This window comes from Equus caballus, chromosome 10 (genome assembly GCF_041296265.1).
Source record: "Equus caballus isolate H_3958 breed thoroughbred chromosome 10, TB-T2T, whole genome shotgun sequence".
NCBI lineage: Eukaryota > Metazoa > Chordata > Mammalia > Perissodactyla > Equidae > Equus > Equus caballus.
Window position 1 is genome coordinate 28606735 of NC_091693.1, and position 17084 is coordinate 28623818.

Below are 17084 nucleotides of genomic sequence, written 5' to 3' on the forward strand. Positions count from 1 at the left end.
GTAGAGGTTTGTTGTTGTTGTTATTGCATATGGCTAATTGTTCCAGCACTATTTCCTGAAGAGTTTATCTTGTCCCCATTGAATTGCCTTGGCCAGTTTTGCCATGTGGAACCTAGAAGTCCACTTGGCATCTGGCTTCAGGCAGTTAAGTGGATCTAGGGCTCAAATGATGTCAAAAGTGCTGCCTCTGGCTATCACTCAATGCTGCCTTCTGTGGCTGGTTCACAGGCCAACCTTCCTGTAGAGTCAAGATGGATGTCAGTAGCCCCCGTTCATAGATACTCAGAGCCACTAGGGCTTTCTTTTGGATATTCTGGATATTTGGATATTCTGGCACATGCACATGCACACAGTACACAGACACACCTGTGCACCACACACACATAGGAGCAGCAGGCTGCCTTGCACAGAGCCCAGTTGGAGAGACTGGAAGGCAGGCTGAAGTAAAGGACACTTCACCAAATCAAGGACTCTTCACCAAAAGACTTAATTTTACAAGGTCTACACATAACTGACCATTCCGGATACAAGGGATTGAGTTCTGATGATGGATGTCTGCCCTACCTTGCTTGGGGGTCTGAGTCCGAATGGCCCAAGCAGCCCTTCCACTGTGATGGAAAGCAACTGTCACACCCAGGAGAGGGCTTGAGCAGGCTGGGGATCCCTGGATACTTCCTCATGCTGGGGAGAACCTGAGCTCCACATAAATTGGTACTCTGGGGAGATCACACATTCAGAACCAAGAGGCCTTTGGTTGGCATGTTGTGGCATCACCAGGGAAATGTTAAGATTCCATTAAGTTGGGTAGTGTGCACAGAGCCCTGGTGGGGAGAGCAGATGCAGGTAAAGCCTTTGTGAATGCATGGGGGCAGCATTATGAGATCTGTCCAACCCTAACCACACAGGTACAAGGAGTTGAGCTCTGGATGATCCATGTCTGTCCTTGTGTGGAGGTCTGAGGCTCCAAGGTTCACCTGGACTTTAACTGTGATCCCAAGTCCTCCATGTTAGTGGAAGGCAATTATTACACCCAGAAGGGATGGCTTGAGTTTAAGCGTTGCCCTGATACCTCAGGATGCTGGGGAGTGCTGAGGCAGACTTGCTGCATGCTTGGCTGATCACAAGCCTGCTGGGATGCCACCCTCATGGGTCAGCTTCAGAGAACTGGAGGGAAGAGTCGTCCTGAGTGGAGTGGCAGCCGTAGTGCCACTGCCCCTGCTACATGCTATGGAGTAAATACTGTGGGCCAGAAGCCTTCACGTCTGGAGACCCTACATGTCTGGGCTCCTGACAGCCTGGTTTGCTTATTTTCTGACATTCACAAGTGTTGGCCCAGGAACATGTGTAGCCCATATGTACAGGTTGCATATACATACACACACATACACAATAGCATGTGTGTATATATATATATGTGCACACCTTTGTATAGAAGTTTTTGAGAAAAAGTTTTTTCAACATTTATAAAATCAAGACTCCACATAAAAATGTGGATCTCTCACTCCTCTTGGGAAACCAGAAAATGGAGCAACCATATGTTGATTCCACCATCTCTGACCCCTGTACCTGGGGACAGCCCTGCATCAGTGGCAGCAAAAACCAGCAGATTATGAACATCATGGCCACCATGCTTACCTGGAATATTGGCTGGGCCACAAAAATCCAGGACTACAGAATCTCCCTTCTCTCATTCCCAGGGTTCCTACTTATGCAGTGATGGCCCTGAAGTGAACAGCTCAGGAAGACTACAGGAATCCACGCCACCTTTAGATTATTTGCTCTGGCAGTGAGCAGCACACCACTGGTTGTGCCCATTCTAAAGGGACATCACACTTTTCTAGAGGACAAGACGAGAGTGCAGGACTTTCCAAGACCTGCAGAGCTGAATCTCCTGTAGCCAAGGTCACTGTCAGCAAATTTTGCAAACACTGCAAATGAGGTTGGTTTGTTTTTTTGCAGAGCTGTTGTTTTTTTTTCAGGCTAACCCATATGATGTCACTGAATGTGGAGTTGAGCACAGCCAGCTCTTGTGAGTAGATATGATGGGGCCCACATACAGTACTGGCCGTATCATGTCCATTTGCCACAGTCTCCCCAAATCTCTCACCTCAAGCCCAGTGTTTCTGTGTCCACTTGTGGTTCCACATGGCCCCTGCAGATCTTACATCCAGTGACACCTACCCACATATTCTGGACTTCAGGCACCTTACTCATGAGCAAGTCCCAGGAGACAGTGGCCCCACAACATCACTGGGGAATGTGGGAGAGTCCCAGGAACAAGGGACCAGGAAGAACTGGAGATTGCCACACCAAATACCCAGTTCTCAAAGCTCTGCACCCAACAGGTAGTTCTGGCATCCAGCACACAAGATTTGGCCCAGGAGGCCTTGGACTACAAGACTGCAAACTATTCCTTACCACCCTACTGTCTATGTTGGGGCCCCCCACAAAAGCCCTTCCCCTTCTTTGCACTGTTAGAGCCTAGTTCTGTTCTCAGTCTCTCCTCACACACAAGATGGAGTTCCAGGGTTAAAGATGGTTTTAACAATAAGGCCTTTATCTCTCTATAGAGGCAGGTGGTTCCAGGTTTGGGTGATTTGGAGGCTGAACACATCCAATGCAGGCATCATCTGTAGACTCAACAACGCCCACCAAGAAGGGAAGCCTCCTCTGGAAGTCCTCAGACCCCAGAACCTCCTGCAGAGAAGTAGGTCAGGGTAGTGCCTGAACCACTGAGGACAGGGAAGAAGTAGAAAATGAGGCCACCCCAAAGGGCTCCCATCACTCACGGCTCCCTTCAGGGAGTGAGCAAGCATAAGGTCTTGCCTTCCCTGAGTGTGTTGAGATGACAGGCACATGCATGCCCCTGCCAGCTGGTGGAGGTGAGATGGTGTCTGGCAGTGACATAATCTGGCAAAGCACCTGGACAGGTTAGAAAATGCAGTGCAGCCCCTGAAAGTGTTCCCCATCTCTGGTGCTTGCAGGTCGCTCCCCAGGAGGGGCACTGGCTGTGCAGGTTTCAGTTTCTTGCTGATGGCTTCCTCATAAAAGTTCCCGTCACAGAAGTTTCTCTCGTAAAAGGAGCGAGTCCCTTTATGGTGAACAAGGAGAAAGCCCCTGTCAGTGCTTTATCCCCTTTGTCACACTCCTAAGGCCTTTCTCTGGTATGAGCTTTCTGGTGCTGAGGGAGGCTGGAGCTCCAGCTGAAGGCATTTCTATGTCCACTGCACTGAGAAGGCTCCCTTCCAGTGTGACCTTTCTGGTGCTTAGAGAGGTTTGAGCTGTAGCGGAAAGCTTTTCCGCATTTATTACACTCATAGGGCTTTTCTCCAGTGTGAACTCTCTGGTGCTGACTGAGGATGGAGCTTTCGCTGAAGGCTTTCCCACACTGGCTGCACTCATAAGGCCTTTTTCCAGTGTGAACTTTCCGGTGCTTAACGAGATTAGAGCTGTAGCTGAAGGCTTTCCCGCATTCACTGCACTCATAAGGCCTTTCTCTGGTGTGAACCTTCTGGTGCTGAATGAGGGCAGAGCTTTGACTGAAGGCTTTCCCACACTCAGAGCACTCATAAGGCTTTTCTCCAGTATGAATCCGCTGGTGTGGGACAAGGTTGGAGGGGCAGCTAAAGGCTTTCCCACATTGATTGCACTTATAAGGTCTTTCTCCAGTGTGACTCCTTTGATGCAGAATGAGCTTGGAGGTTTGCCGGAAGGCTTTCCCACACTTGTTGCACTCAAAAGGCCTTTCTGTGTTGTGAACTTTTTGGTGCCGAACAAGATGAGAGCTGTTAATGAAGGCCTTCCCACATTCATTGCACTCATAGGGTCTTTCTCCAGTGTGTATTTTCTGGTGCTCAACAAAGTTGGAGATACAGCTAAAGACTCGCCGGCACCGTCTGCACTCATAGGGCCTTTCTGTGTTGTGAACTTTCTGGTGCCGAGCAACATGGAAGCTGCGAGTGAAGGCCTTCCCGCACTGGCCACACTCATAAGGCCTTTCTCCAGTGTGAACTCTCTGGTGCTGAACAAGTGAGTGTTTGCGGGTGAAAGCTTTCCCACATTCACTGCAACTGTGATGTGTTTTTCCAGTGTGAACTTTCTGATGGGTCCTCAGTTTAAACAGGTCACTGAAGGCCTTCCCACATTCCTTACACACATGGGATGATTCTCCAGTTTGAATTTTTGGGCAATGAATAAGGCTTGATGTCTCTTTGGGGGCATTTCCACCTTTTGGGCATCTAAAGGGTCTCTCTTCAGAGAGAGTTAAGTGGTCAAGGAGCGCGAAGGCCTTCAGGAAGGCCTGCCCGCAGTCGCTGCACTTGAAGGGCTTCTGTGCAGCTTGGACTCCCTGCTGTTGCTGGTGACTGGAGCTGGGTGGGAAGGCCTTGCGCTCGGTGCTCCTGCATGGCTTCCCCCTGCTGTGGGTGGCCTGGTGCTGGAGGAGGTTGTGGCTATCCAGGACAGCCTTACCACACTCCCTGCATGTGAAGGGTTTCTCTCTACTGTGCTCCTTCTGTTGCTGGTGAGAGTTTGCACTGAGCCAGAAACCTATCCCACATGCCTCACACTTGTACAGTTTCTGCCTGGGGTGTACTCCCTGGTGCTCAGCCAGGTGCAATACATCTTTCAAGACTGGACCACACATGTCACAGGTGTTGGCCTTCTGGGTGGAAGGACCTGCCTTAGGGGTCCTGAACTGGAGCACTCCTTCTATAGAAACACCCCACTCAGGAGCGGCATCCTCCACTACACACCAACAACCTGGAAGCAGAGAAATGCTAGTGAGGTGTATGTAGGCTTTGTTGGGAGGGAGCAGCCCTGTCACAGATTGTGATTGTGTCTCACAGATTGAGGAATGAGTCTGTAGGATCAACTCAGGGTGGGAAAGAGCTAACAGTGCAGGAGTGGGCCCAGGAAGGCCACGGAAGGCAAGGCCTCAGCACGTGTGAGAACAGGGGTGGGATTCAGGCTGGTAGAGGCAGGGACTCCAACTCACTCCTCAGCTTTCAGCAGGACCCAATATAGGCAGGCCCAAGGAGATCTCTGAGAGGAGAAGGAGACACAGAGTGGTGTGCACAAGCCCAGGAAAATCCAGTTGCAACTGAGCATCTGGTGCCCAGAGTCTATATGAAGATGTGTGCCCATCTCATGATGCATTCACTGTAGGCTAATGCAGGACGGCCCTGCAAAGGGAGGAGAGGAGGAGAATGGGGGAGACACGGACATCAGAGTGGTGAGATAGTCTGTCATCCAGGGCCCAGGGACAAAGCAGAAATGGCAAGAAGGTGGAGTGTCCAGAATGAAGAAGGAAGGTGCTACTGGCCCCAGCAATAAACACTAGTGGACACAGGGCAGGTGCCCAGTACAGTGTGAGCCCAGCCCCACTGTCACCTCTGCCCCCAGCTCCCACTCACCAGAGCCAGGCTCCCTCCCGGCCTCTCTTGCAATGGCTGGAGACACATCCACCCTGTCAAGCACCCAGGGCTCTTTGCCCTCTCCCAGCTGGGCAGCCACACGGGACTTGGAAGATGCACATCCTGGAGGAAGAAGAGTAGGTCAGTGGCTGGCCCAGCTCAGAGCAACCCGCCATATGACAGACCAAGGGGAGCTTGTGTCATCTTTGCAACTGGGAAGAAAACTCAGTGTTAAAAAAATCTCTGAGCTGGGCCATGTGGTTAAGTTCGTGCGCTCTGCTGCAGGCGGCCCAGTGTTTCATTGGTTTGGATCCTGGGCGCAGACATGGCACTGCTCATCAAACCGCACTGAGGCAGCATCCCACATGCCACAACTAGAAGGATCCACAACGAAGAATATACAACTATGTACCGGGGGTTTGGGGAGAAAAAGGAAAAAATAAAATATTAAAAAAAAAAAAAAGTCTCTGAGGAGCATCTCACAGGAACAGTCCAGTAGTCCCCACAAGCAGCGATGATGTCACTGTTTGCAGTCTGTGGTACAGCCAGGCTCCTGGAAGTGTCTGATAGAAAAAGGGGGCAGAACCTGGGCACTGAGGTGCCACCAATGTGGACAGACTCAGGCAGCCAGACTGAGACTCCTGGCCCTGAGCCTTCCCCAAGAAGGCTTCAGAAGCAGGTACTGGAGCTCCTTAGGGAGAGCAGCAGGCTGTGCCTGCAGCCCAGTCCTGCACACACAGCACGTAGTCCAGGGGAGGAGGCTGCACCAATGCTCAGCTGTGGGAAAACACGCTGCTCCTGGGAGAAGAATAAAGGCAGAACAAGAGGCTGGAAGGGTGGAAGGGCCTTACCCAGCGAGGCCACAAGGGCCAAGTTCTCCAGCATCACATCGCGGTACAGGTGCCTCTGAGCCTCATCAAGGAGCTCCCATTCCTCCTGGGCGAAGTACACAGCCACATCCTCAAAGGTCCCCCAGCCCTGCCAATACGAGGACAGCTAAGTTCACCAGACCAAAGGCGGCAGAAAAACAACACAACGCACAGATGAACCCATCCAGGCCTACGCCCACGACCCCGCATCCTGCCACCTCTCTATGAGCAGTCTCTGCCCCCTAAACCACCCCCCGACACACTCCCAGGTCACCCTCCTCCTCAGCCTCCAATGCCATGGGTGCCACTATCTCCTCATGTCTTATTGACCCGTGTCCTCCTTCAAACAGCAGGCAGGTGGGCAGATAGACGCCATCTAAGCTCTAGACCTGGTATGTAGGGCCCCACTCCCTCCTGCCAGGCAACTCCCCCCTGTCAGGCAACTCCCCTGGGTCCCCAGATCCTGCCTCCCAGAAACACCAAATGGAGGCTCACCGTTCTCCCATAGGCTCCAGTACCAGGACCCCAGTCCATTGATTCACACTGCCTCTGCACCTGCACATCAGTCTTTGTATGGCACATCTCCAGACCCCACCACCATTTTCTGGCCCACACAATGGGTATCTCCCGGCTGCCCCACATGCGACTCTGCAAATGGTGGCCAGAGCCTGGCTACCTCGTGAGGTCAACCAGGAGCCCGTCCTGACCCAGACTTCCAAAAGTCCCAACTGCCAAGGGTGGCACCCAGCCCTTCCTTCGTAGTTTCTCCAACTGGTCCTATTCCTACCTTCAACCCTCAGCCACCCAGACCACACAAGGATCTCAGAGACTTTCAGGCCTCTCTGCCTTTCCCCTTGCTGTCCCCTCACCAGCCACAGCATTCCTTTCTAATGCACATTCAAAGCCCAGTCCCACTACCTCCCACCCTGGGCCTGGGACACTCCCAGCTGACTGTCTGCCATTGAGCTAATCCTCCATCCTCACTGAAACCACCAGGCCCCATAGAGTGGCCAAGGCCAGTAAGTCCATAGAGGGGTGAGCACCAGCCCCTCTAAGGGCTGTCATCTCCCTCTCCAACATGCCTCAGCTTCCGCCCCTGGGACCTTCTGGATCCACCTCTCCCACACACACCTTTCCTCATGGCTGCTCCTCCCTTCATCCAACTTTATCATGCCCACCACTCCTGCCCAGGTACCCAGGCCAGCCACCCAGTGCTCAGCTGCCCCAGTAAGGCACCCATCACCAGGACCTAAAGATGCCCCCTCCTAAACCTGAACCAGGGTTACATCTCTGTTCACAGGCTGGTACTGCCGAATGGATGTCTCCAAGCCAAATCCCTGAACATAACTTAGACCTGCGTGTCCAGCTGCCCGTTCGAGACGTCCACTCGGGAGTCTCAGGATGGTCAAAATCCACCTCCTGATATTCCCTGAAACCTGTTCAACTCACCAACTTCCCCGTCTCTGTGGATGCACTTCCGCCTTCTAGTTGCTGAAGCTAGACTCCCTGGGGACCTCCCTGCCTCCTCCACTTCTCTCTCACCCTCCACATCATAAAAACCTAGTTGGCTTATGGGACAGCCCTGGTGGCCTAAGGGTTAAGTTCGGCACGCTCTGCTTTGGTGGCCCAGGTTTGGTTCCTGGGCTGGACCTACACCACTCGTCTGTCAGTGGCCACGCTGTGGTGGCTCACGTACAAAACAGAGGAAGCTTGACAAGGGATGTTAACTCAGGGTAAATGTTGCCCAGCAGACCAAAAGAAAAAAAAAAAATCTGGCTGGCTTAACTTAAAAGGCGGACCCAAAATCTAACCACTTCTCCCAACTCCAGTCAGCACTCTGACCAAGCCACCATCACTCGCCTGATCTATTACAGTAGCAGCCTTATGGGCCTCCCTTTCTCTTCCCTCGCCCTCACCGCCCCACCCCCCTGTCTGTTTTCCACTCGGCAGCCAGAAGGAGCGTGAACGTGAGTCGGATCCCCTCCCTCCTCTACTCCTAACCTTCCGTGGCTCCCACCACCCTCACATTACAGGCCAACCTCCTCGGGCAGCCATGCCAGGCCTGACTCCTGTCCACCAGACAGAAGGGAGACCTGTGGCTCCCTGAACACTGCTAGCGTTTGCACGCCCTGGTCCCTGTGCCTGAAACAGCTTCCCACACCTCGTCCCACTGGACTCTAGAAATGAGGACCTTTCCACATGGCCCCTGGCTAGGACTCAGGACTTCGGGCTTGGAGTGACCCTAGAGCCTCCGGCAGCCAAGAAAGAGAGGCGAAGGAGGCGGGGGGTCCAGGGACGCCCCCGCCCCCTTCGTGGAGTCTCGCACCGTGTGTGGGGGTCCGAATGAATGAGGCCGCGGGCACCCCCCACTCACCCGCTCCGGGTCCATCAGCGCCGCCGCCATAGGACCCGGGCAAGCCCGCGGCCTCAGCGGGCCCCACACGCCACGGGGCCGGAGCCTGCCCGCCGCCCGAAGCCCGCGGCACTCAGAGCCTCAGCCTCCCCCGTGTAAACGCGCACGGGGGCCAGGCGGGGACGGAGGCGGGGGTCACGGCTCGCGCGAAGGCGCGGACGTCGGCCCCATCCTCCTCACTGTCCTCCCCGGTGGGTCCCGAAGAGGCGCCTGGGAAGCGGCCCTGGCCCAGCGCTCGGGTCCCCAAGGGCGGTAAGGAACGTCCTGTCAAGAGCAAAACGAGCGTCCACAATGGCGACCCCAGAAGTCCCGCCCCTGCCGGCGCGAGCCGCAGGAAATAGCTCTTCTTCTGGGCTGTGATTGGTTTAGAGCCCGCCGCCGTCCCCTGGAGCCTTCTGGCCAATGTAGTTTTTGCCCTGCATCAGGCCCGGCGCTTGGCGCCCTCACGTTCTCCATGGCAACGCCCAAGCGGTACCGCGAGGGGCGCTGGGAAATGGAGACCCGCGAGAAAGAGTAGCAGGGGCGTGTCTTAGCTTCCTCTTAAAGGGGCCGCTCCCAGATTTCCTCCCTCAGAGACGTGCTGCAAGTGTTCTGGGCGTCAGCCTACCAGTGGTAAGGTGGCCCCCTGGGGAACCGCTTCTCTTCTCTGAGGATGTAGAATAACAATAATATCTCCCTCACGGAGACTTTGTTTAGGAACATTAAATGTCTCTCTAATTCAGTGGTCCCCAAACTGTGGTCTCTCAATCAGCATCAGCATCACTGGGGAACTTGCTAGAAATACAAGTTCTCGCAGCCCCCTACACACACACACACACACACACACAGAATCAGAAGCTATGGGGTGAGCCTGAGCACTCTGTGCTTTGACAGGTCTCCTGGGGATTCTGATGGTCACTCAGAATCAACTCTAATTCAAAGCTCAGTGACAAAATTTGGAAAATACTACAATTTTCCTCGTAAGAGGTGACATGAAAAGTGCTTAGTATAGGGCCAGGCACATAGTGCTAAATACATGAGAGAGAGATTATTGTTGTTGTTCTTATCCTCCTCCTTATCATCCCAAGGCTCTCACATACACTGCTAGGGGAGGACAAATAGGAGACGCCTCGCTACAGAGTAATTGCTGACATCGATCAAAATATAAAATGCACTCATCTTTGACTTAGCAAGTAGCCACATAGGCAGCGTTTAATTTTTTGAAGTGTATTCGCATACTGTTGTAGGCGGAATAATGCCGCTCCCCAAGATGCCCAGGTCCTAATCTCCAGAACTTGTAAATATGTTGCATGGCAAGGGGGAACTATCATGTTAGATGGAATTAAGGTTGATAACCAGCTGACCTTGAGATGGAGAGATTATTCTGGGTTATCCAAAGCAGAGGAAACTGTAATAACAGGGGTCCTTAAAAGTGGAAGAGGGATGGGAGCTGGTGCAGTGGCGTAGTGGTTAAGCTCACGCTCTCCGCTTTGGCGGCCTGGGGTTCACAGGTTCAGATCCCAGGCATGGACCTACCTACTGTTTGTCAGACCATGCTGTGGCAGCATCCCACATGCAAAACAGAGGAAGGTGGGCACAGATGATAGCTCAGGGCCAATCTTCCTCACCAAAAAAAAAAAAAAAAAAAAAACCACAAAGTGGGAGAGGAAAGCAGTAGAGACTGAGAGAGGGTCAGAGTGATGCAATGTGAGAAAGACTCAAATTGCCGTTGCTGCCTTTGGAGTTGGAAAGAGCCATGAACCAAGGAATGCTGGAAGCCTCCAGAATCTGGAAAAGGCAAGGGAACAGATTCTCCCCCAGAGTCTCCAGAAGGAATGCAGCACTGCCTACATCTTGATTTTAGAGCGGTTGACACAGCGTCAGACTTCTGACAGTCAAAACTGTGAAATTTTTAATAATTTGTGTTGCGTTTCTTTGCTCTCAAGGGCTCATGTGATGATATTGGACTCATGCAGATAATGCTGGATAACCTTCCCATCTCATGATCCTTAACTTAATCACTTCTGTAAAATCTTCTGTGGAATGTAACATATGAGCAGGATCTGTGGATTAGGATGTGGATATCTTTGAGGGACCGTGATTCTGCCTATCACACTGAACTCATATGGCTATTAGATATTTTTAAGTAGCTTCTGAAATTATAAAATCAGAAGTTTCCACAGAGAAATCTGAAGCTCCAGTTCCTCCCGAAAACACACGCACACACAGAAGATCCAGCAACCCTGTGTTAAATTTCCTGCCTCCCTTCTCCACCCCTGGGTTGGGCCAGTTGTGCCTCAGTGACCTGAGACTGGATAGCCTTGAAGGCCACATCTGCTAAAGTCACCAGGAACCCAGTCTGGGCAACAGAAGCCTCCTTGGTTTTCTGCTGGAGGGTGATGGCTATCAGGAGACGACTCGGAAGAGCTCAGGATGCAGGACAACTTTATTTGTTCAGAGAGTGATCTTGGCCGTGGTAGATACGAGCTTGGCCCCTGTAGGTGTCACAGGCAGTGATCTTGCCTACTTGTCTGTGGTCTCCCCATTCCCTTTGACCTCTACCCCATTGTTCTCCATCCACACATGGTTCTGACCTGGAGGCTTGCCTACACGGACCTGGCTTTCCTGGCCAGGCACAGAAAGATGGCTTCAGCTCAAGCTGGTGGCCACTCTGAGACTCACTTGGGATGAGGGACCTGCTTCCTCATTCTCTCAGTCCACTGTACCCCATCAGATCATCTTCCTCTTAAGGTGAGCTCTGGGCACACAGGTAACTCTGAAATCCAGTCCACAAGTTCTTTCTGTGGAGCCCTCAGTCTGTCCCTGGGCGTCTTGAGGCAGCAATGCCTATTGGACCACAACACGATGGAGGGCCACCATCTGCCCTCCTGCTGCATCTGCAGAGGCAGATGTTACTGTCACCGCTAGAACCCTACCCCTCTGCACTCTGGCAATGGCTCATTTCCATTCCCTGCCTCCCCAGTCACACCTCTAGCTCAAAGGTGAGGTAGTCAACCTGGCCTTTGTTGTCACACAATCTGGAACTGTGGACAGATTTTGGGACCCCTCTCCCTGATCTAAAAGGCAGATCTAGCAAGCAAACCACACAGGCATCAAGTCAGTACAATAAAATCCATGCCGTTCCACGAAGCAGCTGTGCAGGCCATCGTCAGCCTGTGTCAAATGACCTTGCAACCCTACACCTCATGACTGAAGGCGCCAGCCGGACAGATCCACAACAGGAAGAGACAGAGGATACCTCACTCTCACACTTCTCAGCTAAATTTCTCAGAGATTGGGGCACTAATTAATGATCCTGGTCCTTGCCTCCCTCCTCACATAGATAATGTCAGCATCTCTGAACTTGTCTGATGTATAACCAAGAAATTCTTGTTTATGTTACCTTCAATGTATCATCTAGAGAAAAACCCAGAGGTAGTCTCTTTCTTTTTTTTAATCTAGTTGTAAGGTTTTTTTTCTCTTCCTCTTCCCTGCACGTACACTGTTTTGTGAAAGATATATAAGCAGCACAACGCACACACCTCAGAGCAGTTCCATCAGAGCCCTCTGTTGAACTGTTTTGCTGGGGTTCCAATTCCTTGTGCTGATTACTGAATAAATTTTACCAACATCACTAGGCGCTATTTCGGTAGACAGAACTGTCCGAGGTAAAGAAGGGAGTCGTCCCAAGGACATTACGGGTGCCCCATGGAGACATAACCATGCCCATGAAGCAGGCAGTGTCCACTGAGCTGCCAGAAGACACTCTGCGGGTCCCCTTGGCCAGAGTGGGTCAGTTCCCAGCCACCGCACACTTAGGACCCCTATGGCTTCTCCCCGCTGGGGGAGTCAGACCTGTCTGCAGGACTTTCCTTCCCACATGCCCTGTACAGAAAGGGCATCTCCACGAGTGAGAGCTGCAGCCAGGGCTCAGAAGAGGCCCACCCAGCTCCTTCTGCAGCCTGTCTCCACCCAGCTACTTCCGGTGCTGGTGGAGGCTCTGCCTGAACCGGGAGCTGCTTCCGCCTGAGGTGCATCCATGGTGCTCTGCCAGGTGTCTTTGAAGACGTGTGCACACGTGTCACTGAGGTGGGCTTTCTGGTTTTCAGAGGCTGCCTGGTGGTCCTGGGCTGTTTCCCTTACCCACTGGTACAGACACACTCTGCTCAGATGGTACCCCCTCCTCCACTCGTGCCTCATGGTGATGCTGGGGCAGGTTGGGGACTTCTTTACAAGTGTGCGTCTGGCACACCCAGGAGTGATTCCATGGGCTCTGGGGTAGGGCACAGAAACTGAAATTCTCGTGGGGAGAGAGCCCAGCCAGGCCACAGCACAGGCGTGTCCGACCAGGGACTAACCCACAGGATCGGTGTATGTGAGGAGGGCCAGCTTCTCCCATGAGCTTCTCTGCAAATGGGATTCTTCTGGGCTCAGTACTGCTGACAGGAGTGCCAATCTATGTTGAAAGCCAGTGACACCAGGACCCCAAATCTCAAGAGGGAAGAAGTGCCCATCCACCTCTAAAAAAATGACTTTCTGCATTTCAGGATGTGTGAGCCGCGCAGGGAATGTACTGATTTCCTATGGCTGCTGTAACAGATTACCACAAAGTTGTGGCTTAAACAACACAAATTTACTCTCACAGTTCTAGAGGCCAGAATGTGAAATAAACCTCACGGGCTGAAAATCAAGGTGTTGCCACATCGGTTCCTTCTGAGGGTCCATGGAGAATCTGCTTCCTTGCCTTTTCCAGCCTGAGAGGCCGTCCTCCAATCGCTCCAACCTCTCACTTCTGCTGTTGCGTTTCCTACTTCCTTCTTCCTCTCCTGACTCTTTTTTTCCCCACAGAGATTTGTTTTTTCATTGACATTTAATTTTCAGAAAGCAAAGGAACCTAAAACAATTTTTAGGGGAATTTTAGATTATAATACTAGTATTCTTTCTTTTATTGAGGTAAAATATGCATAACATAAAGTTTGCCATTTTAACCATTTTTTAAAATTTTTTTAAAGATTGGCACCTGAGCTAACAACTATTACCAATCTTTTTTTTCCCCCAAATCCCCCCAGTACATAGTTGTATATTTTAGTCATGGGTCCTTCTAGTTGTGGCATGTGGGATGCCACATCAGCGTGGCCTGATGAGTGGTGCCATGTCCTCACCCAGGATCCGAACCAGTGAAACCCCAGGCCGCTGAAGTAGAACGCATGAACTTAACCACTCGGTTACCTGGCCAGCCCCTAAACCTTTTTTTTTTTTTTTTTTTTGAGGAAGATTATCCCTGAGCTAACATCTGCCGCCAGTTCTCCTCTTTTTGCTGAGGAAGACTGGCCCTCAGCTAACATCTCTGCCCATCTTCCTCTACTTTATATGTGGGATGCCTACCACAGCATGGTCTGACAAGCGGTGCCATGTCTGCACAGGATCTGAAGTGGAATATACAAACTTAACCATTGCGCCACCGGGCCTGCCCCCCCTTAACCATTTTTAAGTGAACAACTCAGTGGCATTAATTACATTCACAATGTTGTACAACCATCACCACTATCTATTTCCAAAACTTTTCCATCACCCCACGGTCCTGGAGCTCCGACGTTAGCAGATGAGTGTGTCTCGGGGCTCCGGCCGTCTCCATTTCCTGTCTGAGATGACGGGGGTCACTTTCATTGTGTGCCTAGTGTCCCAGAGCAATGGCTGGTATGCTGGCAAAGGGGGTGGGACGAGGTGTGAAAAGGTTTTCACACTTGGAAAGGAGACTTGGTGTTTGTGAGAGTAAGCTGGGCACCATCAGGGAGCTCGATCCTTCCTAAATCTAGTGAAGAGAGAGGCTGAGAGGAGGATTTATGTTGCAGACTGCAGAGACTAAGGAGCTGCCCCTTTGTTCTGACTCTGCTTTTTGCTGGTTTCTCTGGCTGGTGGGTGAGCAGAGGGAGGGGTGAGGGCAAAAGCAGTGACAAATAGAAATGGCAAGCAATAGGATATATTGGAGGATTTGAGGAAGCCATTTGGTGTAAACCTAATTTGGCCTGACTTTGTTTTTTCCAAAAGGGCCTGACGGTGGCCATTGAGCATGCATTGTATATCTGCTTTAAACATTTACTATGGCAGGAACAAAGGCCCTTAAGATAAAGGTGCAACTTCCCTCCCACATTGGCATTTCCTTAAGGATAAGCATCTTTCCTTAGGCTAAGAACTGATTGCTGTGCTCACCTTTGATCACCCAGCTCTAGACAACAGACCTGCTACCCTGCTGTGTCCACTGAGACAGCAGACCTACCTGCTATGTCCATCAATCGCTGTGCTGACAGAGCAGTCTTGCGACTATTGTAAAAGGGACATTTCAATCATATGTGAAACATCCTCTTTGGGGATATATAACCACTCTCTACACCCCACTTCTTTGGTGCCCTTTCTTCCTTTGGGGAGAAAGGTCCCGGGTCATGGTTCTCACATTTTAGCTCAGAATAAACTCACTCAAATTTTCATTTATAGATTGGATATGGATTATTTTCATCAACAGCAGGAAGGAGGCTGCAGCATCAGTCCAGGTCCATACTGATGTCCTCGACCAGAGAAGGGGCTGAGATCATACTTGGGAGGTGGGGGCCCTACACTGGACATACAGTGGGAGTGCATGATAGTGTAGGGGAGGAAGACAATTCCTTTACCCGCTCGGGGTTCTTTTGGCTGGAGAACAAATTAAATTCACATGAGACAGAATAACAGGAGAAAATTAAACAAAGATTTATAACATGTATACATGGGAGAGGCTCAGGCAACCTGAGCAACTCACCAAAATGACTAAAGCCACCACCTTAAATATTATCTTCAGCTAAAGACAAAGGAGGATGTTGTGGGTGGGGGGAGTCAGTTATGGGAGATTATCAGACAAGTACAGTAAACAAGGGTCAGGTTATTATGCAGACTTGAGTCCTTGCCTTCTGCATTGCTAAGAGTTTCTAGAGATAAGGTCATTCCTCCTTCCTGGTACAGAGAGGGAGACACCTTTACAGATGGAGATTTCCTTTACAATGTAAATGTTTCTTAAAAAAAGGTAAGTAAATTCTACCTTTCAGAGTTGCTTTTCTGTCTGCAGTTTTTAAAAGTAACCAGCCCAAAATAATCCTCATGCAAAGAGACATATCTTGGGGTGGCCAATTCCAGTCCCCCACAATGGGGAAGAGCCTGGGGGTCTCCACACTGCTGAGGCTCCAGATGGGACTGTGGGCCTTGCAGCATGCCCATGTAGAATGATGGTTCCAGCTTCAGCAAGTGAAGGGGCCATGGTGTGTCACCCACAGTGACCATGGGGCCAGTGGGTCCTGAAGGACTGTCCTGGGGTGGAGCCGGAAGGGCACACCTAGAGAGGGGAGGAGGTGTGAGTGGGCCAGGAGGTTTGTAGCTGAGAGACCGTGAGGATGCCTTCAGTGAAGGCCCAGAGGCAGCCCCTGGCCTGGGGAAATTAGAGGCTTTGTTGCAAGACTGGGTGGCAACTGAGTCCTGGCTGTTATTTCCAGGATTGCTCTTGACTGTGTGCAGAGCAGCCTGGGCAGAGCTGAAAGGGACAGCTGATCCACGAGTAGCAGGAAGCGGGGAGCTGGAGGTTTGGGAAAGGAGCTGCTATGACTCCTTGGTGAGTTGGGTGCAACGGCAGGCCAGGGCTTGGTGCTGGGCTCTTGGGGGAAGGTTGAGCCTGGAGCTTATTGTGGTCATAGGTCACACTGCAGGGAATGTTCTGGGAGCCGCTGGAAGTAGAGGAGAGAACACGTAGATGGGAGGATGTCCATCTGCCCGCCTGCTCTTGGACTCATTGCCTTGGATGAGGAGGCCGGTGGGTCTCAGGAGAAGAAGAAAGTCCCAATGTTGGCAGACTAGTGTCCCTTTGAAATGGAGGCATTGGGCAGAGGGTGAGCTGAGGTGGCTAGTGTGTCTGGGAGGTGTTGTAGGGGAGAAGGTCCCAGGGCGTGGGCTTGAAGATGTCCACTCACATGCCCTGAAGGATAGCTGTCTTCCCCAGTGCAAGGCTGTGGCCTCCAAGGATGTGGCTGTGCACCTGTCTTGGGAGGAGTGGGGCTCTTCACTGCAGCCAGAGGAGCCTGTAGGGGGACGTGACACTGCACAGCTTCACGCTCGTGGCCTCTCTCTACGTATTCCTTCTCAGAGTTGTGGGCATCCAGGTTGGGCTGTGGTCACTTAGTCCTGCTCTCCCTGAGCCATGCCACGTCAGCTGCCCCAGGTTTGTGGCAGCCGGGGGAGGCAGCAGGGTTCTCTACATCTGTCCAACAAGCCCTTTGAGTTGGGCTCCACAGCAAGGTCTCTCTGAGCCACGGAAGCTGCCCTCTTCCTCCAGCAGCCGTCTCCTTAAAGCTGCCAGTGCTGGGCCATCAGGGTCCCGAATGGTTACTGCTT

General features: G+C 51.8%; 1 protein-coding gene across 6 annotated transcripts; it reads right to left on the bottom strand.

Moving 5' to 3' along the window:
- Positions 1-468: 468 nt before the first annotated feature.
- LOC100064637 (zinc finger protein 304) lies at positions 469-9012 on the bottom strand. 6 transcript variants are annotated; one of them, XM_014731397.3, is made up of 5 exons: positions 8658-9012; positions 6779-6838; positions 6266-6392; positions 5415-5537; positions 469-4761 (listed from the first exon to the last, which is right to left on the bottom strand). In XM_014731397.3, the coding sequence occupies exons 1-5, from the start codon at positions 8685-8687 to the stop codon at positions 3149-3151; spliced, it is 1953 nt and encodes a 650-aa protein (XP_014586883.1). In that variant the 5' UTR covers positions 8688-9012; the 3' UTR covers positions 469-3148. The 6 variants fall into 6 exon arrangements, with proteins under 6 accessions (XP_014586883.1, XP_023507308.1, XP_023507309.1 ...); XM_023651540.2 differs by having other exon boundaries at positions 7733-9007; XM_023651541.2 differs by lacking the exon at positions 6779-6838.
- Positions 9013-17084: the final 8072 nt, after the last annotated feature.

Bases quoted from the DNA above. Each gene is read 5' to 3' on its own strand.
- LOC100064637 (XM_005596623.4), bottom strand. From the start codon at position 6,925: ATGTGGGGCAGCCGGGAGATACCCATTGTGTGGGCCAGAAAATGGTGG. The intron at 5,538-6,265 runs GTAAGGCCCTTC...TTCTTCCTCCAG, and splicing joins GGCCCTTGTGGCCTCGCTGG to GATGTGCATCTTCCAAGTCC. The intron at 4,762-5,414 runs GTGAGTGGGAGC...CTCTGCTTCCAG, and splicing joins CGGGAGGGAGCCTGGCTCTG to GTTGTTGGTGTGTAGTGGAG.